This window comes from Jaculus jaculus, chromosome 11, assembly GCF_020740685.1.
Source record: "Jaculus jaculus isolate mJacJac1 chromosome 11, mJacJac1.mat.Y.cur, whole genome shotgun sequence".
Lineage (NCBI taxonomy): Eukaryota > Metazoa > Chordata > Mammalia > Rodentia > Dipodidae > Jaculus > Jaculus jaculus.
Genome location: NC_059112.1, coordinates 77880810 through 77906282, shown reverse-complemented (window position 1 = coordinate 77906282; position 25473 = coordinate 77880810). Strand labels below are relative to the sequence as shown.

General features: G+C 37.9%; 1 protein-coding gene across 1 annotated transcript in view; it reads right to left on the bottom strand.

Annotated features, from left to right (window-relative positions):
• Positions 1–25473, bottom strand: part of Serpini1 (serpin family I member 1) — a 108822-nt gene that overhangs the window by 3124 nt on the left and 80225 nt on the right. The window contains exons 5-7 of the mRNA XM_004652368.2: positions 24881–25085; positions 19539–19636; positions 922–1008 (exon numbers count right to left, since the gene is read on the bottom strand). Coding sequence (XP_004652425.1) covers positions 922–1008; positions 19539–19636; positions 24881–25085 — 390 coding nt within the window. The remainder of the gene's footprint in view (positions 1–921; positions 1009–19538; positions 19637–24880; positions 25086–25473) is intronic.

The window sequence follows — 25473 nt, the reverse complement described above, 5'->3', positions numbered from 1 at the left end:
AAAGACAGTCTTTTGCTATGTTTTTGTCACGACTTGACTGTTGTGAGCAGCGGGTGTTTTCACACAGCAGTTGTCTTGAGCTGGGATGGTGTGAGGAGAGGGAAAGCATGCCAGCGAAAGGGGAAACTATGGCTGATGCAGCAGGATGTTGAATTTCCCCGAGGCCCTCAAGTACCTGCTACAGTATGGGCATTTGTCAGGAAAAAAAAAATCAAGATTCAAATCTGTAGGCTTTTCTGATACTCAAAACTACTGTATCTCCCTTTTAAGCCCTCTTGAAACTACTCTTATCAGTGAAGAAGATAGAGATAATACACCAATTAAGTTAACATTTTATTAGATTGAGGAAACATTCTACTGAAACTTGATATCTGTTGAGTGTAATGTTGAAACAAATGCAAAGCAAGAAAAGAGGAGACATGATGTCCAGAAGGACCACACCATCTTCTCCTGAATCCTGGAAATATCTGTCTCCATTTTTAAAAGTTATTGATTTTAAAAGTATTATTTCATTACTATTCTTTTGTTAAAATGATTGACAGTTATGTCTTATTTATGTGTGCTTTAAAATATTTAAACGTTAATACATGAAATTAAGAAACAACTTTAAACAGCAATTATGGAGGAAAAATATTTAAATCATACTAAGTGAATATTAAACTATTTAAACAGGCAGCAACACTCTCCAAGAGCTGCCCCTGAATCCTCCTCTTGTTAGGAGAAACTGTGGATGGAAATCACACTATTTCACATTCTATTTAGAATATTCTGGCTGCTTCAGTGTTTGCTTGACTTCTTGCTTAGAACAGAGTCACTGCTTTGGCATGGTTCTATAAATGATCTTCATTTCCACCCAGATGGTTTTAAAAATAGAAATCCAGAAGAGGCAAGAAAGGCTTATAAAATTACTTAGTTATATACCTGAGGCAGCAGCAGCTTCTGAGCCCTCTTCATTCACCTCTATGAAGGACTTGTGGATTGCTTTGGACAGGAACAACTCTCGGTTATCTGCAAAAAGGGGGAAGAAAAGAAGCATTTCCTTAGTATCAGAAACAGGGACACATCTGACCCTTTGGTGAGATTGGCTGGAGAGATTAAGAAACCAAGATCATGATAGAAGAGACAAGGGATAATGTCAGGAGATTATACTTGTGATATGAGCAAACTATGCAAGATGTGGTTTATAATTTGCCTTCATTTTATATCCTTTTGTTTATTTTCCCCTACATTTTTATTGGTAATTTTCTATTGTTTATTTTTTATATTGCCACGAAAGGTAGAAATACTGTTTTTAGAACTGATTTCAAATTAGCTCATAATTCAAGATAAAAAATATCCTATGCATTGCTTTCTAACTTGAAAGAAAAGTACAAGATGAAAAAGCTAAACTAATAGAAAGAGCTAGAATAATTTATTTTTTTATAATATTACCCATAATTATTTGATAATGTAGCTGGCAAAGAAAAAAATTGTATCTAGGTATGGAAATGTGAAAAACAAAAGTTACAAAGTTACGTTACATTCCAGTTAATTGGTTTGTCTAAGGATTCACAAGAACAGCACTCACACCAAGATTAGAGGAGTATTTCCCCTGGTACTAGTTACATTTATTATCATGACCAAATAGGTGACAGGAAGTAGCTTAAGGGAAGAAAGATATATTTCAGTTTACAGAGTTCCAGGGAATAAAGTCTGTAAAACCATGATGGCAGGAGTGGGAGGCTGGAGGGTCATAGTGCACCCACAGTCAGGAAGTAGAGGGTAAACAAAACATCAGACTAAACGCTCTCATTGATTTGAAGCTCACAGGTCAGGCTAGACTGGCTGGCCAGAGGACCCCAAGGATCTTCCTGTGTCTGCTTCGCAAGAAATGGGATCACAAGTGTGTGTCACTCTGCCTGGCTTTTTTTCTTGGGTACTGAGGACCATATTCAGGTCTTCATGTTTGGTCAGTGTGCACTTTACCATTTGATCTCTCTCTCCTGTATGGAGGAATTCTGATAGCAAACTGTCTGAGATTTATCTGCACCTCTTTCGTGGATCTCTATTCTTTGAGCCTCCACAATCATGTGACCCAACTTGAAACCTCTCACTCTGTTTACACACACACACACATACACACACACACACACACACACACACACACACACACACACACACCATATTGGTTTAGTTTTTCTAGACAGCTGTGACTTATCGACCCTGTGAAGACAGAAGTCAGACATCCTCATCAGCTAAGGAAGACAACCTCAGAAGACACCAGTCCTGTTGACAGCTTTATCTAGACCTTTTGCCTCTAGAACTAGTGAAAATATAAGCTTCCATTTTAATCCATTCAATTTGAGGAATTTGTCATGTAAGCTTTTATTACAAAAATGGCTTTCAATACTGACTTACCAACTATAACCCAAGATTAAAACAAAATCATAAAAAAGTACCAAATATATTTAAAAAAAGAAGTACATGGAGAAAGATAAGAACTTTTCAAGTATACCCAATCTTCCCCCTCTCTTTTTGCCTTCTAGAATATCTACTTCAAATTGAAGATAAGTAAGTGCATTGGCCATGCCCAGCACCATTCAGTGAAACCCGCAATTGCTTTACCATTAGACCACTTACTAAAAAGGTATAATTGATCGAGTTCAACCTGGCACCCGATTATTTTGAATAAGAACCAGGACAACTAATAATTATATTTCTGAATATATTTCCCTTTTAATTTTTCTTTTAATTAATTGTGCATGCACACATGTATATGTATGTGTTTATATGCATGATGTGTGCGTGCATGGTTGGGTGCTTTCCATGGTGCATGTGTGAAGGTCAGAAGTCAACTTTGTATTTTTCTTTTTCCCTTTCACCTTTTGAGACAGTGTCTCGAATGCTGCTGCTGCTGCTGCTTGTAAACTTCCAGAACCTCCTGGCTCTGCCTCCCACTGCCACAGGCATGTTAATATTACAGACATTTGTACTATTTTGCATCCATCTTTCTGTGGGTGATGGGGAATTGAGCTCAGGGAGGCAGGCTTGTAGGTAATTGCCTGTTACCACTGAGCAATCTTCCCAGCCTTGAATATACTTCTAATAGGAATATCACTTCCTCAGATTATATGGAGTACTAAGACATAATTACTACATTATTAAGTAATCGATTTACTATTTTATATTTTCTTATCCATATGACTAGAGAAAATATAAAATGCAACCAAGGTTTACATTTAGCAATTAATTATAATGAACTCCATCAAATCTAAGAATAAGTTTTCTTTTTTTATTTTGCAAGAGATAAAAAAACATAAATTGTGTTAGGTAATCAAATATATTTACTTGGTAAATATATATATTGGTTCATGAACTACACATGAATTCAAAGCCAGTGAAACATATTAACAATTTAGCAGTTGTACTGATACTATACTATTTTCAGATTCTGCTGCCCATTTTTATCAGCTTGTTAGTTATAGGAAGGTCAGGTATCAAGAACCAATTATGGCTTTGAATACAAAAGTGATGGCATGCTTACTTCTCCAAGGGTAATAAGATGCCCACATTTCCAGCTACGCCCACCTTAAGCACTCAAGAGAGTTCTTCCAGGCACAGAATGATGTTTCAGCTGTGTCAGTTTTCAGAGAGGAAACTGCCTCTAAGCATTCTTGGTTCTGATTTACTGGATACACCAGTTAAGTTGAATTAGAAAAGAAAATCACCTACTTTACATCTGGCCTCTGCCCAAGAGTTTTAACCTCATCTAGTCTCCTTTACTCTCATGTTTTACTGTGGTGGCAGGGGAGCATTTGGTAGAAAGAACAGTTAGCAAGGGTAATTCTCATAGATTGAGTTACTTTAAACTAATAACAGATATGTTAGCAAGATTCGTGAAGAATAAAAGAAATTGCCAAAATAAAATACCTAAAAGTATGAAGTACAATTTTTAGGAAAATGCAAAACTACTAATACTAATTTTCTGGAGATAAATGTTAACCTTGCAAGGTATAATTTCTTTACTGTGAACTTTATAAAACACAATTTGATAATTTGGTTGATGTACAGGTTTTTTTTAAACATATTTTATTTATTTGAAAGTATGAGAGAGAAAGAGAGACAGACAGGGGCAGAGGAAATGGGTATACCAGGGCCTCTTGTCACTGCAAAGGAATTCCAGATGCACTGCCTCCTTGTGCATCTGGCTTATGGTAGTACTAGGAAATAGACCCTGGGTCCTTAGGTTCAGCAGGCAAGTGCTTTAACTGCTAAGCCATTTCTCTATTCCATATGTACATATCCCTTTTTGAGGCAAGCCCAACAGACTGACCTTCTTTTATGGGGAGGGGAGAGAAAGACAGAATTGGCTCACCAGACTCACTGTAACCAAGCTGTAGATGTGTGTGCCACCTGTGTGCATGTTCAACCTTGCACATGCGTCAACTTGTGCATCTTGCTTATGTGGGATCTAAAGAGTCGAACATGGGTTATCAGACTTTGCAGGTAAGTCCCTTAACAACTAAGCCATCTCTCCAGCTCCAGATGCACATATATAAAAATCCACCTCAACAAATGATACACAGAAACTTCCATCTCTCCTAAAAGATTCTCTATGTTTCTTTTTGCAGATATGTTTTTAAAACAAATAGACTTTCCATGAATTATACTATTTTCTAGGGATGAATGTTATAAAATTAAACCTATGAAAAACATAATATCTGAACAATATTAAAATATAACCTCGCCCCATCCTAAAAATGAAACATACCAGGTCTAGATTGCTTAGGCAGTTTTTTGTCTTCTCCAAAGAAAAGATTGGATTATGGTTATAAAAATATTCTATACACCAGAAAGAAAATAAAATTTATTTAACTTATCTGTAGGAAGTCTTGCCTTGCTATCAAAATTGAGTAAGAGCACTATAAGGAAAGAAAATTATATGGGGTTAAAGTATAGCAGTAGAGAGTATACCTAGAAAAGAGCAAATACACATACTAACATGAAGCTAAAGGTTCTTTAAAAATCAGAAATATATGGACACGTCACAACTGGCATGTACAATTATATACCGACACATTTGATAATTCAAAAGAGATGGGGAAATTCCTTTGCCCAGGTTGAATCATGAAGTAGTAGGAAACTTGAGAAAACTAGTAGCAATAAATGTATTAAATCAATAACAAAAAGTCTCCTTGGAAAGAAAAGTGTAGGATCAGATGACCATTGAATTCTGAAGAATTAAATTAAATTAAAAAGCTAAAAAAATTTGACAAATAACTAATTCCAAAACTATAGAAGGGAGTTCTTCCAAATATATCCTATGAGGTTAACTTTACTCCGATATCAAAACCAGATAAGGAAACAACAAAGAAAAGAGACAGAAAGAAAACTACTGGCCATTATTTTTGATTCACACAAATGCAATCCTAGTGAAAATGATAGTAACTAGTCCAAAAGGACATAAAATAATTATTCACCATAACCAAGTAGGATTCATCCCAAGGATACAAGCATAGTGTATCATAAAAAATCTATAAATGTGATTTTATTGTACTGCACATCATAGGATGAAGGCCACAAATCATATGATCATGTCAATCAATGTGCAAGAGGCAATAATATTCAACACTTTATCCTGATAAAAACACTGGACAGATTAAGCACAGAAGGAACATATCACAGCATGATTACAGCCATTTATAATAAGTCAAGAGTGAAAATTACACTAAATGGGGAAAGATTGAAAGCTTTCTCTCTAAGATCTAGAACTTATTACTAAATACTTATTAATGAACACAATGCTGAAGTTAGACCAGATGATTCAGGCAAGAGAAAGATATAGGACAGACAGTTGAAAAGGCAGAATAATTTTTTTTTAAGGTCCCAGTGTGTTAGTGTTTTTTTTTTTCTCTCTCTTAACAAATGTATAAATACAAATATTTTTATTCATTTTCATTTATTTATTTGACAGTGACAGAGAGAGAGAGAATGGGCACGCCAGGGCCTCCAGCCACTGCAAATGAACTCCAGGCACATGCGCCCCTTGTGCATCTGGCTAACGTGGGTCCTGGGAAATCAAGCCTTGAACCAGGGTCCTTAGGCTTCACAGGCAAGCGCTTAACCGCTAGGCCATCTCTCCAGCCCAGGCAGAATAATTTTAATGGCATAACCTTACTTAGAGAAAATCCCCTAAACTCCATGAGAAACAATTCAAAATAATAAATGAATTCAGAAAAGTTTTAGGATATAAAAATCAATGTATAAGGGCTGGAGAGATGGCTTAGTGGTTAAGTGCTTGCCTGTGAAGCCTAAGGACCCCGGTTCGAGGCTCGGTTCCCCAGGTCCCACGTTAGCCAGATGCACAAGGGGGCGCATGTGTCTGGAGTTCGTTTGCAGAGGCTGGAAGCTCTGGCACACCCATTCTCTCTCTCTCCCTCTATCTGTCTTTCTCTCTGTGTCTGTCACTCTCAAATAAATAAATAAACAAAAAATAAAAAAAAAAATCAATGTATAAAAGTCCACAGGGTTGTTATATACTAATGGCGAATTACTTGAATTAGAAATCAAGAGAGCATTACTTGATTTAAATTAACTACCCCCCCAAAAAAAGAAAAAAAAAGAAGAAGAAAAAACCTAAAAATAGACACAGTAATACACTTAACCCAAGAGGTGAAAGACGACTACATTGAAAGTTATAAAATACTTAAGAAAGAAATGAAAGAGAACACAAAAAAGAAGAGATGTCTTGTATGCATGGACTGGAATAATCCATGCTGCTAAAATGAGCATGCTACCCAAAGTGACATAGTCATTGTAGTCTCTGTCACAACACCAATGACATTCCTCAAAGAGAAAAAAGAAAAAAAAATCCTAAAATTTCCGTGAAAGCACAAAAATCCTTTAGGAACCAAAAATCCATTTCAAACAAAAGAAAGTAATAGTAACTATTACATGACTTTACCGCAACATATGCTCCAAAGTTGTGGTAATGAAACACCTTGATACTGACATGAAGACAGACACACCAGGCTGGGGAGATGGCTCAGGCATCTGCTCTCTGAGTATGAGAAGCTAAGTCTGAATAGCAGCACCCTCCTAAAAGATTGGGCAGGTGTACCAGCCAGTCTCAAAGCCCAGTATTTGGTAGGCAGAAACAGGAGATCCCAAGACAGGCTGACTAGCTAGACTAACTGAATCAGCAAAATATGGCTTCAAGCAAGAAAACTCCAGTCAATAAAGTTTGCTGCAATTAAGAAGGACATCCTTCAACCTCTGGCTTCCACACATGCATGCATGCACACACACACACATGCACACACTTATGCCCACAAACATGGGAAAACACACACACACACACACACACACACACACACACACACACACATGCACACTTGTGCCCATAAACATGGGAACACACACACAAATGCAGATGCACACCACACTCATACACATGCAAAATATCCCACCAGATAATATAGAGCAATGGAACAAATCCAGACGTAAACCCACATATCTACAGCCAGCTGAGTTTTGACAGACGAGGTACAATATGCATTGCATAAAACATAATAATTTCAATGAATAGTGCTAATAAAATTGGATAACATGCAGAATAATGAAGTTAGATCTTACTGTGTATGTTTATGTGTGCACATATGTTTATATGTGTGTGGTGCACATGTAGAGGCCAGAGAATAACTTTGAGTACCTTTCCTTAGATATGCCATCCACCTCTTTTTGAGACAGGATCTCTTATTTCCCTGGAGCTCACCAACTAAGCTAGCCAGCAAGCCCCAAAATTCCTCACATCAATATCATTCCAGCCCTGAAATTACAGGAGCATGTTATCATTCCTGGTATTTTTATGCATGTATGGATATCACACTTAGGTCTTCATTCTTGTGAGGCAAGCAACTTACCAAGTTAATGATCTCCCTAGCCTGTGAAATAGGACATTTACACATGACTCCAAAAGTATGGCAACCAAATGTACAAATAAACGAATAGGATGACATTAAATTTAAACAGCCTGTTGCCTGACAGAAAACAATAGATATATCACAGAGATAACCAATGGTGTGGCAGAAAACTTTTGCAAGCCATAAATCTGAGAAGGGGTTGATATTCAGAATATTTAATAAACCAAAAACACATTTTAAAAATATTTCATTTATTTATGACAGAGAGAAGAAAAGAAAGAGAAAGAATGGTCATGACAAGGTCTGCAGCCACTGCAAAAAACCTCCAGATGTATGTGCCACATTGTGCAACTGGCTTATGCAGGTACTGAGGAATCAAACCTGGGTCCTTAGTCTTCACAGGTAAGTGCCTTAACTACAAAGCTACCCCTTAAGCCCCCAAACATCTTAATAGCAAAAATAAATACAAATACTAGCAAATGGACTAAAATTGATAATAAACCTAAAGAGACATTTCACAGAAGATGTAGGACTAACATGCATGAAAAAATTCTTAACAATACTGGTCATGGGGCAAATGTAAATGTAAATGTGAATGTAAAGTGATCTAGCCTCAGTGCACTAAGCAAGCAAGGACCTCTGCACACTTTTGGTGGGGATACCATTTAATATAGCTATTATGGAAACAGCATGGAGGCTACTTAAAATATTAAAACTAGAACCGCTCTATGGTCCAGCAATCCACTATGGACACATACTTAATGGAATGAAATCAATATAGTGGAGAGAGACATCTGCAGTCCCATATTCACTGTGTCACAATTCTCAATAGCTAAGAAATAGAAATAGTGCAATTGTTCATCAACTAAGGAATGGATAAATAAAATGTGATATATATCCACAATGGAATTCTGTTTGTCTGTAGAAAGAACGAAATCCTGGTATTAGTGGAAACATGAATGACTCTCAGAACATTATGTTAAGTGACACAAGCCAGGCACTGAAAGACGAGCACCGTGAGATCTGGTTCATATGCTGAATCTGCAATGTTGACTTCATAGAATTGACAAGTAGAATAGTGGATACCACAGACCAGAGATTATAAGGGCTATAGACAGTGAAATCTTGTCAGTGGGCAGTATGTTACAGTTAAACAGGAGTAAGTTATTGTTTGCTACAACACAGATGGTATAATTCACGGCACATTTAAAAGAGCTAGAACACCATGTATGTAGTATATACATGTAACTGAGCACGTGCAGTGTATATACATGTGTGCAGATGCACGGGGGCCCCATGCCCATTTAAGCAGAGGTCAGAAGAGAACCTTGGGTGTTGTCCTGTAAAATGCTCCCTACTGTTTCCTTGAGATAGAGTCTCTCTCTCTCTCTCTGAAACCTGATTGTGCAGCAAGTGCTCTTACCAGCTGAGCCATCTGCTCAGCCACCCAGTACAATTGATTGTTAAAGTCTTTGTCATAAAGAAATAAGTAGTCAAGTGGATAGGTAATTTTAACCTGATCTAAACATTACCCAATGTATATGTTTGGTGAAATATGACATAGTGCAACAATGGTATGCAATTTGATAGCTTATAGGTATGTGTGCATGTGTGTGTGTGTGTGTGTGTGTGTGTGTATGTGTAGTATGTGTGGTATAGACTGTGTGTGCATATATGCACACCTCATGTGTGAGCATGCAGAGACCAGCAGAGGATATTTGGTATCTTCCTGTATTACTCATCCACAAATTTCCTTGATATAGAATCTTTCTCTGAACTTGGTGCTACTGTTTATCCAGCCCTGGTCTTTACTCCCCACAGGAATGGGACTCGAGGCATGTCTAGCCCATGACTAGCAATTTAGACCTGTGCTGGGCTCTCAAACTCAGCCCTCTCATGCCCTCATGCTTGCAGCAGGCACGCTTACTTTCTGAACCATCTATTCAGTGTCAGTTTTATGTTTCTATTCAGCAACAAAAATAAGATAAAAAATTAAGCCCAGCACCAGCTACACATACATGTTTAATGAGTTCCAATGGTTGCACAGTGTGACATGACAAGGCAGCAGAGAAGTACACTGTTAACTGGCTCCAATTCACACTAATGCTTCCCCCAGGATAAATTCTATTGATCTATCAGCCAATTTATGTCACTACTCTACTTAAAGCCCTTCATCCCCTCTGTTGCTTCCTATGCCTGCCACTTCACCTTCAGAGTATTTCACACCTGCACACCCCCAAGACCTCCATGAGGCAGCTTCATCCTACACTGTGCTACAAATCATTTTAATTAAATTAACTCGCAAAGTGTCCCTTCTGCATAGGGTACCCAAAGTCCTCCCTTAGCCTGTCTGTACAAGGAGACACTTCCACTATTTCTTAGGTGCCAGGTTTAGCTTGAGGAAATATTTTTTCTTGATCTGACTTTTGAATCTGTAAAGTAGATGTGACCAGCTTTTCCCCAGAACACAGAAACTACTTCTATTGAAGCCTGCAGTCTATCCTATTTCATTAATCTAACTTTCCTCCCATCAACTTCCAAAGGTAATGTCCATACTGTTCATCTCAGTGCTCACTGATTTCAGCATATACTGAGACCTAAAATATGAGCTAATAAGTGCAGGGTATGTCCTGGTTCTGTGCTGTTTTCTAGTTTTATCCAAGCCTACTATAATAATCAGAATCCAGTAATCACTGAATCAAAGGAGGTAGCCACTTCTTACTGCGAGACTGTGGGTGTACAGTCTTTCTGTGTCAACCTACTGATGCCAGAAACACAGTTTTACTCACAATATGGCTACAAGCTTCATTCTTGTAATAAATAAAATATATGACACAAACACAAATAAATGTCCCTAGAAAACTGAGAACAGCAAGAGAGGAAAAGATTACAGAAGTCACACAGAGTAAAAACATTTAAACAGCCAAAAGAAATAGAATTCAGGAAACCACAGTGACTCTATATATTTCCAAAGCAGTGAAAGGTTGAATCAAATGTTCATATTTCCATAATATGACTAACTGCTACCCAAAAGTTAACACATGCCTGCAGATGTAAAAAGACCTCAGGACACTTAACCTTTGGTGAAAAAAACAAAACAAAACAAAAAAAAACTACTAGGTTAGATGCACGTCCAGGAAGAAATGAGACAAATAAGAGTCTGTATCACTTACTAATGAATTAAGGAAAAGTAAAGCTTCTTTGAGACAAACTTTGAATAATCACATTAAGATTAAATCTATCTAAATGTATTTTATATAAGCATGTGTCTGCATCTACCAAATTTGAATAAGTAGATCAAGGCATACAGGAATACAGGCAAGATCACAACCTCTTCTATTTTCTTCTGAAATCATCCCCTGTAGTTATGTGCCAGTCAAGACCCCCTGTCCTGCTGGGGCATACAGTCATCTAGGCTAGCATCTTTCCTGATCTCGCCATCTTATTTACAACGCTTTGCACACTTCCAGGCACCAACTGCCTATTCAAACATTTAATGAACTGAATTAGAATGCAATGGACATTCAGAAGTGTACCCTGGGAATTCATGTTATTTCTTGGAGAAAAAAGTTAGTTCTCAATAAACAGATCAATAAATCCAACAGACTAAAAATGTATACTGGCCCCAAGCAGCCTCATCCTCTGACTACTGCTGGCACTACTTTCCAATGACTGGTCCTCCTATGCTGCGGGCAGCATGGAGCCTTGCTCTGTACAATGGATAAGATGGGAGCAAGGCCAGCGAAGCACAGGTCCCCCAGAGAGGAGCCGGGCAGAAAACCAAAGTCTACCAAAGAAAGCAGGGCAAAGAAAAAGACATCCATTTAGTCACTGAGCAAATATTTATTGAGTACCCTCTCCATATGAATTATTGTGCTGGGAAGAAAGGCACTGAACATCTGAGAGACACAGACTGCTGGCAGAATGACCAGTAGGCAAGTGGAGGCCAATACTTCCTTTGTTGCACTGCTTCTGAACACAGCCAATTTAACTAGGCTGCTGCGTCATCAAGGGCATGCTTAAAATAACAAGATGAAGAGAGCGTCATAACAGAAGCCGAGATACCCAAAGTGTCTCTGTGCTTTAGTCGCTGTAGTATTTTTAGCTTTAACCCACCCATGAAACTCAGGGGGGGAATTTTTCCAGACTTTGAGCTTCTTCAAAGAAGGAGCAGAGCTTGTTTTCATGCTCTTCTAGATAGACTTTGTTTCTGAACCAGCAAATACTCACTTATTTGTGTGTTCATGCATGTACAGTTCCCCTACTATGTATGAGCCACTGTTGATGCACTCGACATGTTATGGAAACTAAATGGCCCCTCTCTAATATTAGCAAAAAGAGCCAAATAAAAGGATAGCAAAAGCCAATCCACACGTGGTCACAGTTTCAGGATAAGAAGACAAGATAAAGTGATGTGCTTGTAGGTGACAGGGTCAGGTGATAGGAGCCACTTGGCAGTGTGGTAGGGAGGGGAGGATCAGAGGGTAAAAGTGAGCTGAGGCCAAAGGGCTCTAAGGGAACCTAAAGGTGAAGGGAAAAGGCAGTGCAGAGATAGACACAAGCCGAGGATGCCCAGGGACCCAAACCTGGCCTGTGTGGTTGAAATGTGGGAACAGGGAGGGTGGAAGGTACTTTTCTTGCTACCTTCACCCATTCAGCATCCACCCTGCCCCTCCAGCAACACGCCATTCTGTGAGAGAAGGAACGACCTGTAGCACATTGAATCTGCTTTTAAACAGCACTGAGCTTAGGGCCAAAGTGTGTAAACAAGCAGTCCAAGGAAAAGGGGAAACACAAGGGTAGAGGCAGGTGGGCAGCAGTGTCGGGTCCCAAAAAAACAAAAGGAAATCAGCTAAGAAAAAAGAGGGAGTCGGTGAAGCTTCTCAGGGTGACAGCTGGGCTGGTTCTGGACAAAATAAGCAGAAGATTGAAAGAGAAAAGGGCAAGGACGTTTCATATGTAGGACTGTATTTACAAAGTGAGGGAAATAACAAGGATGCCTTAAAGGTCCAGATGGAGCATGAGTTGTAAGGAAGTGAGGGAGGGGCAGGGGAAAGCACATCATTTTAAGAGTTTTGGCCACAAGATTAGAGGGCCGGGGCTTGGTCCAGGAAGCAGGAGACACAACTACTGGGATTTAGGAAGAGTGACTTGGATGAGCAAATAACTTAGAGGCAGGAAGATCAAGTTGGCTTTTGCTATAGTCCAGGCCAAAAGAAAAAGAAAAAAAAAATGGAGCAGACCTGGAATTATGGCATTGAAAGTGAAAAGCACTTCTGGCTTACAGGGGCAAGCAGCAAGAGCAAACCAGAGTGGGATGGAGGTGCTGGTCCTGCATAAATCTACACCACTTGAGTCTGACCTGAATAAGGCTTTTGCTGTATCTTTTTAATTCCTTTATTTTATTGGCTTCTTTATTAAAGCTTGTACTTTATGCTAAAGGATTAAGTACTCTCCTTTTCTTTCCCCCTTACACCTTCCAAGAGGATTACCTATTAATCCAAATGCTGACAGTCATTTCATTTCCATTACAAAAATAGCCCTCTCCTACGACAGGCTCCTTGCTGCAGCTAGAGGAACAGTTTAAATAAAGCCTCAGCAGTCTGTATTCCATGTTTATTGTATGAGTCTTTACTGTGTTTTATGTTAATGGGATTTAGTATCTGAAGCGGTGGATATCAAATTGAGATGATGAAATCAACACAATAAATACTGAACATTCTATTTTAGTCACTTCTCAATTCAATGAGGACTAAGCAAGAAGGCCGCCGGGGTGAGCACTGAGGAAATATGGATAAGAACCAATCTCAAAGTTCACGTCTTTAATCTCAACACTGGGAAGCAGAAGTAGGAGGACTACTGTGAGTTCAAGGTCAGCCTAGGCTGTAGTGATTTCAAGGTCAGTCTAAAGAATCCATCATTGGGAAAGGGGGTTAGGTTCTACCAGGCTATTAGATACACAGACAATAATATGAAATAAGGTACATAACCTTCCTCAAAGAAAGGCCCCAAATATCAGGCATTTAACAAGTGATTACTTCTGGTTGGTACAACTGCAGTGTTGGATATAATTAGGGACATCTAAAGCAGAGACTCAATTCAGGCTCAGGGAAGCTGGGAACTTGGGAGATTGAGAGCAAGGGTTTCCAGTGGCCATACACAAGCTGTGTGCAAGAAGCCAGCCAGGGTGAAGGCTGGAGGGGATACAGCTCTGCCCAGCAGGGGCCAGTATACAGTAGAGCAAGGGCAGCTCAGCAGGCACAGTAATGATCTGAGAGAATATGAGCTTTAAGGTGATTAATCTCCAAAGTGGTAGAGAAAACAGATTAGATTGGAGAGAGATTGGAACCCATTTAGGTGACTATAGAAATAGCCCAGGACACAGTAATAAGAGTCTGAAAGGGCAGTGGGTACAAGAGGGTACAAAATCAAAGAATGGACCCAAGAGGTCTCAGCAAATGCTTTCATGACACTTGCATTTCTAGAAGTAGGAAAAGACGAAACAAGGTGGTTTATTTTCCCCTCTACATAATTTAAGAACGGAGAGGTATCACAGAATACAATTCAGTGTTCTGAATTGTTCTCTGGGTACTTTTAAATTTACTATGAACTATACCATTGATGCAATTTTGAATTTCCTAATTTTAAGGAAAACTTTTTTGATGGTGATATATATTTTTTCAAATATTTTATTTTTAGTTATTAATTAGAGAGAGAGACAGAAAGAGAGAAAGAGAAGAGAGAATACAGGAGCCAGGGCCTCTTGCACTGCAAACGAACTTCAGACATAGGCACCACCTTGTGCATCTGGCTTATGTGGGTTCTGGGTAATCAAACCTGGATCTCTAGGCTTCACGGGCAGATACTTTGACTGTTAAACTGTATCTACAACCCTTAAGTAAAACTGTAAATGAAAAAGTGATATGTCTACAAAGAAAAATCCAAATGCTGCATAGTGCTAGAGGAAATTGTCATTTAGGAATTGCTATCCAATATTCCAACAGCAAAAGCTGCTATCACATTATAAAATTGCTCTGGATTAGTCTATGCATTTTAAGGACTTTATAGACACATACATTCACTTTTATATTTTTTAGCCCCACACTTTCATTTGCTTTTTGACTGTTTTAATCTTTTTAGTTATCATAACACTGTTTGTAATCCATAATTTCTCACCTTCTGATTCATGACTAACATTTGTGCATGGATAGCTTCTTATTGTAGGAAATCTGTGCTATGCGTTATAGATGCTTAGAGGTATCACTGGCCTCTAACTGCTGGAGATCAGTACCATTTCGATTGTGTCAACCAAGAATGTCTTTGATGAGAACCAAAGCTTACCTGTGATCCCCTTTGAGAACCACTGTTCTGATAAAATATCTCTAACAGGGCTGGAGAGATGGCTTAGCCATTACACGCTTGCCTGTGAAGCCTAAGGACCCCGGTTCAAGGCTCGTTTCCCCAGGACCCACGTTAACCAGATGCACAAGGGGACGCACATGGCTGGAGTTTGTTTGCAGCGGCTGGAGGCCCTGCTGCACCCATTCTCTCTATCTTCCTCTTTCTTTATCTGTTGCTGTCAAATAAATAAATAAAAACAAAAGCAAACAAACAAAAACATCTCTAACAGTCTTCTTCTACTGAATACAACTATTATTTCTTTCTCCCAATAAATCCTTCATGTTCTTTAGGACAAGTAATCATTTACTTATTTCCTGACAGTACTTCAATCATACTATCTGCTTTACCAGCAGATTTTTACTGAAAATAATGATACAACTTGGAATGCCATTAATGCTATATATCATAAAGACCAAGAGAGCCTTATTCAAGTTGAAAGTACTAAGCAAATGCATGCAAATAATTTTCCACAGTACTTGTGAGGGTGACTGAGAATTATAATAGGTACTTTAGTTATGAAGATTTTCTAGTTATTTGGAGAGGTGAAAATTGGTAATGTATAAAGGATATGAACCATGTAAGGCAGAACATATGGTATCCAAAGAAATGATGAGAAATTCTGTCAAATTTAAAGGAAGCAGAGAGGCAAGTTGTAACAATGGATTTGAAAGAATGATTCATAAATTGATGAGACAGATAAGAAAAGAAAGATAAAGGGAATGAGGATCAGTTCAGATGACAGAAATACTACAGTTACCAACACACAGGCAAAACTGATAATTCTGGAATCAAATAGTTCTCATTGAAAATCTTGAGAGATCTGTTTGAGACCTACTAACAAATGATTCTGAAGACCTGAACTGGATTATGTTTAAGAATGGCAAATGCTGCGGCTGCAGAGATGGCTCAGGGCTTAGAGACACTTGCTTGTTCAGGTTTTATTCTCCAGTACACACATAAATCCAGAAACACAAAGTGGCACATGCAACTGGAGTCCATTTGCAATAGGAAAAGGCCCTGACAGGCTCATTTTCTCTCTTCTCTCTTTCTTGCTCCCTTTCCGCTTGCCAATAAATAGTACACATTTTTGTAAAATAAAAAATGAATGGCAAATGTTGGATTGTTAATTGTTAGTGGTATTTTGCTTGTGAAATATTTCATAGAAATAAATGTGTTTGCAATTAGGACTCATATCCAATTCCCAACTGGTGACATTTTGTGGGACTGGTGGAGCCTTGCTGGAGGAGCTATACTGCTGGGGGTAGAAGGTGATGTTTATTAGTCCAGCACGGATGTTAGCTAGCCAGCTCAATTTCTTGCTGATCCCTGCCAGCTGCTACTGGAAAATGTGATGCCCAACTTTTGCTCTGCCGTGCCATGGTGAAACTTCTCTCCAGACTAGACTAAAAGTTGAAATAAATCCTGTCTGCCAATAATCTGTTTTGGATTATCTGTTTTGTCCCAGTAACAAGTCAGGAACTACAACACTGATATTTTAAGGAAATAAATATTCCAAGAACCATAATATATGACAGACCCCATGTTAAGCTTTTCCCTTCCTACCTTCATCCTTTTCATCTTCTGTGAACAATGCTGGGTCCCAACTCTACGTCATAGGTTTGATTGAATGAATAGATACTTTGCATATGCAGTATAAAAGTTCCCTGGAAAACTCTAGTATTATTTCCAAATTCCAAAACCAACTGCATTTATAGTGTACCTTTATGATCCACTGTCTCTGCATCTAAGAAAGGCAATTAATTATTACCTTATAAACCTTCTAAATGTGTCAGAAATGATAAGGTACAGTGGCCACCATAATTGATTTGCCACTGCAGTGTTACCCTTAGGACTGAGAGGCAGCAGGTATTGTATTTGTATAAAATAATTGCCTTGATGTTAGAATGAGACAATGAGGGATCACTAATCAAACTAAAGTGAGAGCCATGTTAAGAAAGTAGAATGTAATTATCCAGTTGGAATTCAGCCAGAACTGTAAGATAGATGCTCTCAATACCCAAGGAAGACAGCATTAAAATTTTGTACTATGCTTTAACTATGAATATATTTCTGACTCAAGTACAAAGATACCATATAGTGTGAATCTTCACCAGTCTTATTTCCTGACAAGCCCAATGAGGATCTTAGTGCTCTAGGAACTTGGATATGAGCCCTAAAAAATCTTTACTCAGAGAAAACTCATTTCTCTTGTGTGGACAGGAACATTCATACAGTAGACAGGAAGAAATGCTCTGTTCCTGCTTAGGGCTGCAAGCTTTCTAAATGAGGGGTAGACGTAATGGGGACAAATACATCAGTATCACCTCTTTGGTAGGGGCTGAGTACTGTTTAGAAAACAGTCTGTACTGCCCTAAATCTGGAAGGGCAAGGCATTTTTTTCCTTCTCAGATTCCTTTAAATTTTCTTGAAAATTTAGTCTCTGTTATTTCTTTCTCTCCCTTTCTTACTGTCACTGTTTCCTTGTGAACATGCTCACAAGAATATGTACATGCATGCACACACACAAGCAAAAGTCAGATGCGGGGGCATCTATTTCCCTGAATTCAACCTAGGTTCAGAAGCCATCCACGTTTAGAAGTTTCCCTACAGGGCAATGGATCAGTTAAGGAAAACTAAATTCTCTTCTGTAACACTTGAAGAATTGGTTTCAATTTAATTGCACATAAAGTGGCCTTACAAGTTTAGCTTTTTTTTGTGTGTATGCAGATGTTCACACCCATGCACATAGGTGAGAAAGCTAGAAGATAATTCTGGGTATACTCATCTGTTGTGCTATTATATTCTTCTCCTGAGATAGCATCTCTAATTAAACGTGGAAATCCCTCTATTTCTGTTTAGATTAGCTGACCACCCACCTTAGTGCTGATGCCACAGGCATGTTTGGCCATGCATGGCTTTATACATGGGGACTAGGGATCAAACTAGGCCCACATGTTCACTTTGCAGGAGCTCTTACCATCTAAACCATCTTTCTGACCTTATATAATTGTCTTTGTCTTATCAGAAAAATGGGATTCCATTTTTTCTGTCTTATTGAAATGATAAAAAAAATCATCATTATTTAAATTTACTAAGCTTACGCTTACTGTATCCCTTAATCACTGGCAAATTCCTTGGGGACTTAACCACTTAAAAAGATATCCCAAATTATTTTATACATCATAAATACTTTAGTGTGACTAGCATTTATGATTTCTACTCCAATACTTCAACTAGATTTTTTCCCCTTGGGGTAAAGCAAATTACTCAGAAGCTCTGTGTACTCAGCACACTTTGAAAATACTTATTCAAACTACTGTATCTTGGGCTGGACAGATGGCTTAGTGGTTAAGCACTTGCCTGTGAAGCCTAAGGACCCTGGTTTGAGGCTCGATTCCCAAGGACCCATGTTAGCCAGATGCACAAGGGGGCGCATGCATCTGGAGTTCGTTTACAGTGGTTTGAGGACCTGGCGCACCCATTCTCTCTCACATTCTCTGCCCCCCCCCCCTCAAAGAAATAAAAATTTAAAAAATACTGTATCTTATTGAAGACTTAGGAAAAGGCTTACAATCTCTCACTGGGCATTCTTTATTCTTTTTAAATGAATCTTTGTTCCAGTTACAAAAGCAGGAAGTATTCATTTATCTTCTTTCCAGTATGATTTATTACAGTGGATATATTTAGCTATTCAATCAACTCACTTAATGATCATCTACTCCGCAAGGTATTATTCCAGGGATGAGGAATTCAAAGATGTATAATAAGCCAAGTTTTCTGAAAAATATAATCCACTATTAAAGACAGGACATATATTATAGAATATGAACTTAAAGTTATCACTATTAAATTATGACTTGGCTTATGCAAATAAATACACTGGATATTTATTTGATTTATTTGTCATATGATAAAACTCTATGTCAGAATTCCATAATAAATGAGGATATAAGATCATTATTTTTACTTGCAAACAGAAAGACAGAATTAAAAAAAAAGAACGTGAGAGAGAGAGAAAGAGAGAGAGAGAGCAAGAGAGAGGGAGAGAAAATAAGTGTACCCAGATCTCTTGCCATTGCAAACGAACACCAGATGTACTTGCCACTTTCTGTACTACTGGGGAATCATATCCAGGCTGTCAGGCTTTTCAAGTGTCTTTAAACACTGAGCCCAGTGTCAGTATTTTTAACAGTTGTTATTATTAACATTTTTAAAAAATTAGTATTTAATTCTTACCTGACAGAGCAGTCAAATTTGCATCCTTGATGAAAATTTCAGTTACCCCAAGAGCCTTCAAAATATCTTTTAAATCAATTTCCTGTTCCACTGTAAACCTGGAGAACATATAGGGGCATTTAGTTTACTATATAATCTCTTCCTGTTGGGACAAAGAAAATGATGAATATAATGATTACAAAAGTATATTTTATAGTGGGTAAATTATGCTAAACTAGCTTTTGATTGAAAGAAGCATTTGATTGTGCCTGTGAAAAGAGGCAAATCAATGTGAATGACCTAGCAAGATAGGAATTAATTCATTAATTGAAAAATATTTGCTATAGACATACAATTACAAAACATGGTAGATTAAATAAGTTTTGAGGCCAGGAAGCATTAAGTGCTATGATAAAGGTGTAATGAGTAGCTTTCAAAATCTTTTGACCTTCGTAAGTAATATGTATTATTTTTTTCAAGCAGATAATGACTAATCATGAATCTACCCAGGGCATTTTATTTCTTCCAAGTATCTTGGTCAATGGATGCTGCTTACCCATCCCCAGCCATGGACCAGGATAAACAAGAGGCTGATTTTGCAGTAAAACTAATGTAGTCAGCATTCCAACTCCATCAACACCATCATGTCAAAGAAGTTCATAGTTTTGTAATACTGTAAGCTTTACTAGTTTTAGTAGAGCTTTGTTAGAATGACAATGGCATTTTATTTTTTGCTTTACTGGATTATGAACTATTATACACAAACTTATATCAATTTCATAGGAAGAAGTAAAGCATGAAATAGAATAGCCATAAAGGGAATCAACTTTATAAAAAAATGATATCTTCGTTAAGCCCTATTATGTAACATGTAATCTCCTCCATCACAAATGAAAGATCTCACTGCCCTACCTAGTGAAATATGTGGACCACACATTCTTGCATTAACAAATGCATTTCAAAACATATTTAGAAAAGGGTTTGCTTCTTAAAACAGAAGCATGAACAATGAGCCAAAAGCAAATGTTTCCAACTTCTAAGATGTTGCCTTGTGATTCCTCAAGATCTTGTGTATGCATTTTAGCCATGGGCTATGACTTTCAATGAGAGAAGACTCAGTGCTCATTATACATTACATTAGTTCTCTTTCTGATGTCTTCCAAACAGGAAGGAAATGACTGTTTAAACAACCTTCAGATATGAAAAGGAATGGCTGGGGGACAATAACTTTCATAGGCTAATGTTTCCAAATAAGACCAACAGACAAGTAAATGCATATCAGATGTATGAGTCCCAAGTACTGTTTTACTTTGACTCTCACTACTATCCTGTTTCTACCCGATGTGCACGTACATTGTACATTGATTGCGAAAGGAGCTGCTCTACTTCTACTCCTCAAAAGGGAATACTTAGGAAGATGCACAATGCCTCAGAGAATGTATTTAAAAGCTTAAGGTACTTGTATGTGTTTTTACTGATTGCTATTAGTTATTTGGGGACACTTGTAAGGAGCTTACTGTGTATCAGGAAGTGTTCCAAGAGAATAAAAACAGATTAATTAAAATATTATCACAGATAATGGATATATCCCTGGGTAACAGTAGAAGAAATTAAGGGACGGATAAATAAATTCAACGAAGTTACATAGCTAATAAATGGAGAGTAGTAATGTGCACCCAGGAGGTACTGGAAATGCAGTGATCCATCCCAAATAGGAAAGTGAGGGGTGGTATCAGTCGAGTGTTATTTATACCTCTTTAAATAACAAATGATTTCATACTTTTGTGGCTAACTGGTCAGATGATGAAAAATAATTTATCCACTTGAACAAGGACAAGTTTATTTCTGAGCTTCAGTATGGCATGTGGAAAATAACAATGATGGTATGTACTTCATAGTATTATTGGAAGGATTAAAGAAAACATGTAAAAGTCTTAAGATGGCACTGGTATGCAAGAGGCATGAAGTGAAAGGTTGACATTATTAAGACCTCACAAACTATAATTACATAGAACATTTCACATTAATACAGAAGTCATTATGCACATGTATTTTATTTTAAAAATATGTTATTGGGCTAGTGAGATGGGTTAGCAATTAAGTGCTTGCCTGTGAAGCATAAGGACCCCAGTTTGAGGCTCATATTCTTCAGGACCCACATAAGGCAGATGCACAAGGTAGCGCATGCATCTGGAGTTCCTTTGCAGTGCTAGAGACCCTGGTGCACCCATTCTCTCTCTATCTGCTTCTTTCTCTGTCTGTCTGTTTCTCTCAAATTAATAAATAAAAATTAAAATAAAAAATATTTCATTTATTTACTTATTTGTGAGACAGAGAGAAAAAAAAATGGATACAGCAGAGCTTACTGCCATGGCAAACCAACTCCAGACACAAGCGCATCTTTGTGTATCTGGCTTTATGTGGGTATTGAGGACTCAGACTCAGGTCTCCAGGATTTGTAAGCAAGTACCTTTAACCCTTGAGCCATCTTTCCAGCTCCAATGTGCATATTTTTATTCTAAGTGGTAAGTATCATAATATTAAGGGCTGTATTAATACATTTATTTTTACCATAAATTAGTCAAATACATTGCCTTATTTAGTTTGATGATTATAGCATCTGGCATAGGAAACACCACATTGGTTGACATAAACTGGAGTCTAGTTATTTGAAAGTTTATTTGTTGTTGTTGTTGTTCAAAGTAAAATTTGAGCAATAAATAATCTCCATCCTTTGTCCTTTTGATCCTTACCAAGCCATTTAAAATAGCTACTGTTCAATTAGCTGCTGTTCAATTATCATCTCTTTCCTCTTAACACAGACTGCAGCACAGGTAATCCCTATCATCTCCAACATATGTAAGTAACACACACACACACACACACACACACACACACACACACACACACATGAGTTTTATGCACTATGAATATCATCCAAATAGAGTATCTTTTGGCATGTATACCCTGTGTGGCAAGTTGTGATGCATGCATGTATGGTGAGTGCATGCACATGTATGTGGTGACCCATATGTGTGTCATCCTCTATTGCTCCTCCATGGTGTGTTCTGCAGATGGAGTCTCTCACAAACCTGGAGCTGCCATATTTTGGTCAGATCAGCTGCCCAGAAAGCCCCAGTGGTTTCCCTTGCTCCACCCCTCTTAAGAGCGGGGTTATATGCATGCATGGCCATGCTTAGCTTTGTTTTGTTATGTGGGTACTGGGGCTTTAACCTAGACCATCTTTAGCTGCCATGCTTGTACAGTAGGTGCTTTCCCCCACTGAGCCATTTCTCTAGCCCCATATACAGTACCTCATTTCAAATCTCAGTCAACCCTACAAAGTAAAAATATTATTTTTAAGCTTCAGGAAAATGAGCTAAAGTTTAGAAATACAAATAAGCTGCCTTAGTTAGGGTACAGATGGAAGAATGGGGATATGAACCAAGTGAGGTCTTTCTGACTACATAATCCCCAAAATACTCCACAGTTCTAAGACTAGCATTTGAATGGAACAAGCAGGACAATGGAATAAGCAGGACAGAAATAGGTCAAACACTACCTCTACATGAAAACAAACAAACTATGCAAATCATTAAAACTGACCTGAGCCAACTGAAAATCTAGCTACTGAAAACATTTTTACCTTTGTTAAAACTGGTCACACAAGCTGCATTGCCTTCATTGAATTCTACTTCTGCATGATGAGGAGGGTAGTTTGACATTGATTACTGCAATAGGCGGTATTTTCAGTTAGCTTGTTAAAAAGAAAACCCCAATTTTCCTCATCGAGCTATTTAGCCTCCCTTTCTGCATTAACCATGCAAAGGAAGAGTTCAAAACCCTTCCGGAGAAATGGAGACATGGTCATTATCTGTGCCTAGTTTAGTAATACACATTAATATGAGCAAGTGAGTTAAAACTATTTCATAATTGAAGAGTAGCTCTGAGAAAATTAAAATTTAATTTTCTTTTGCTGGTATATTCAATGTCTCAGTGGACAAGACCTGGAGTATACAGTTTCTATTGAACAAGGATGAATTGGAATATCCATTACTTCTTAAGCATTCATTTTGAATTCTGCAAAATATTTCTAACTAATGTTCTATACAGAATTGAAATATTCAGAGACAATGAACTTAACTTGTAGAATTAATAATGGAAACATTGACATTGTGTTGAATTTTTCACATCATCAAGAGGAATTTCTTAAAGAAATATACTCAAATAATGATGAAAGATCATTTAGCATGGGCTAAACTGTGTACAAGGTTAGACTTTATAGTATTCAAAGTACTCAAAAAAAATTATTTGTGCCTTGTTTCTTGCTCTTCAGTGTTCACAGTAACTACTAACAAGGTTTTAATGTGAATGAGGATTAGAACTAAATTGTGTTTAGTATATTTTGTTTTCTAGCCTAAAGTTCTACATTGTGCTTATAAACATATTAATTGATCTAGCTTTCCTACTAGCTTAGAAGTTCCTATTATGTTTTAAGACATCTTTAGTTTGGTTTCATCTTACAGACACCAGCTACATCTTACCATGGGGAAGAATACTGGCTCTACCCTAGAAAAATATAGATAAGGAGAAGAAGACTCAAAAAATATGAGAGCATTGTGAGACAGTGACAGTTGATGACAGGGAGGTACAGAAATGTGACAACGCTGAGGGCCAACACTGTGCTCCTTCCGACAGTCTGTGGAAGGCTTCCTGGAAGGATGGGTGCATAGCTAATCCTCAAAGCTAAGTAAACACTGTGTGGAGTAGGGCACTGTAGGTCAGGGTGAGAATGTAAGTGAAGGTTCAGAGACATGAAAAAAATAAAACACATCACATGTGTAGCATAACTGCAAGGAAATCAGTATACTACGAAAAGTTGATGTGCTGAGTGGCCACAGGTGAACTGAGGAAGTGAAAGGTGGGCAGGATGCTGAAGGCCATGCACAGATCTCATTCTTTCATGACAGGGAGTGCTTTGAGCAGAACTGCTGGTTTATTTATGATATTTATGATTGTGTGTGAGCACCTGGTATAGTGACTTGCTTGCAACAATGCAAAAAATTTTTGCACCAGCTATAGTGACAACACACAGATTTAACACTGAATCATTCTGTAACGAAGCTAGAATACTGAACCATATCTGATGGGACAGAAGGAAACTGTGAAGGAATGTATGTCTCTGAGTAGGACTACCTCAAAGAATACTACAAAGAAGAAAGGGAAGAAGTAGAGAAAGGAGGAAGAGAAGGAAGAGGAAGGGGAAGAAGAGAGTTTCAGTGACAAAGAAAACACCTAAAACTCAAAACCAATGGGAAGAGATTTTTCTGGGTCAGACATTCATTGGTCTCAAAGCTTCTCACCTGGGCAGGTAGACTTCCACCTTTTGCTTCTTCACAGAGCTGGCCCATTCTTCAATCAGCTGTGGTTTGACCAATGGCTCCAGCGTGGCCAAAGGAACTTCCTGTCTGGACAGAACCAGCATCATGCTGATCTCTTCTCCCTCATATGGTATTTCTAGGACTTGGTAGATTCCACCAGCTTCATTGGAACCATCACTGAATTCCCCTAGCAAGGAAAGAAAGGCTGTAAAACCTATGACAAAGCTTTTGAAAATATTTAAGCTTTTTTATATTGTTATTTGAAAATAATGCTAAGAAAATAATAAATTCAGACATCTGGGGAAATAAAGTAGTTTATTTTTTCCCCTTAAATAAAATGAATCCTCAGGCCTTCAAAATGTATTTATTTTAGAATTACCAGAATTATTTCACATTTGCTATGTTCTTTAGAGTTGTTTTTAAACAAGATCATTCAATGTACTTCATGTATATCAATAAGAACAATGAAAACTCTGGTTATAAAAATAAATGCTTAGCTTCAGGCTAGGTATCAATCACATTTACCAATATCCTACAGATTTCTAAGGAGATAATGTTTTACAATGTAATGCTAG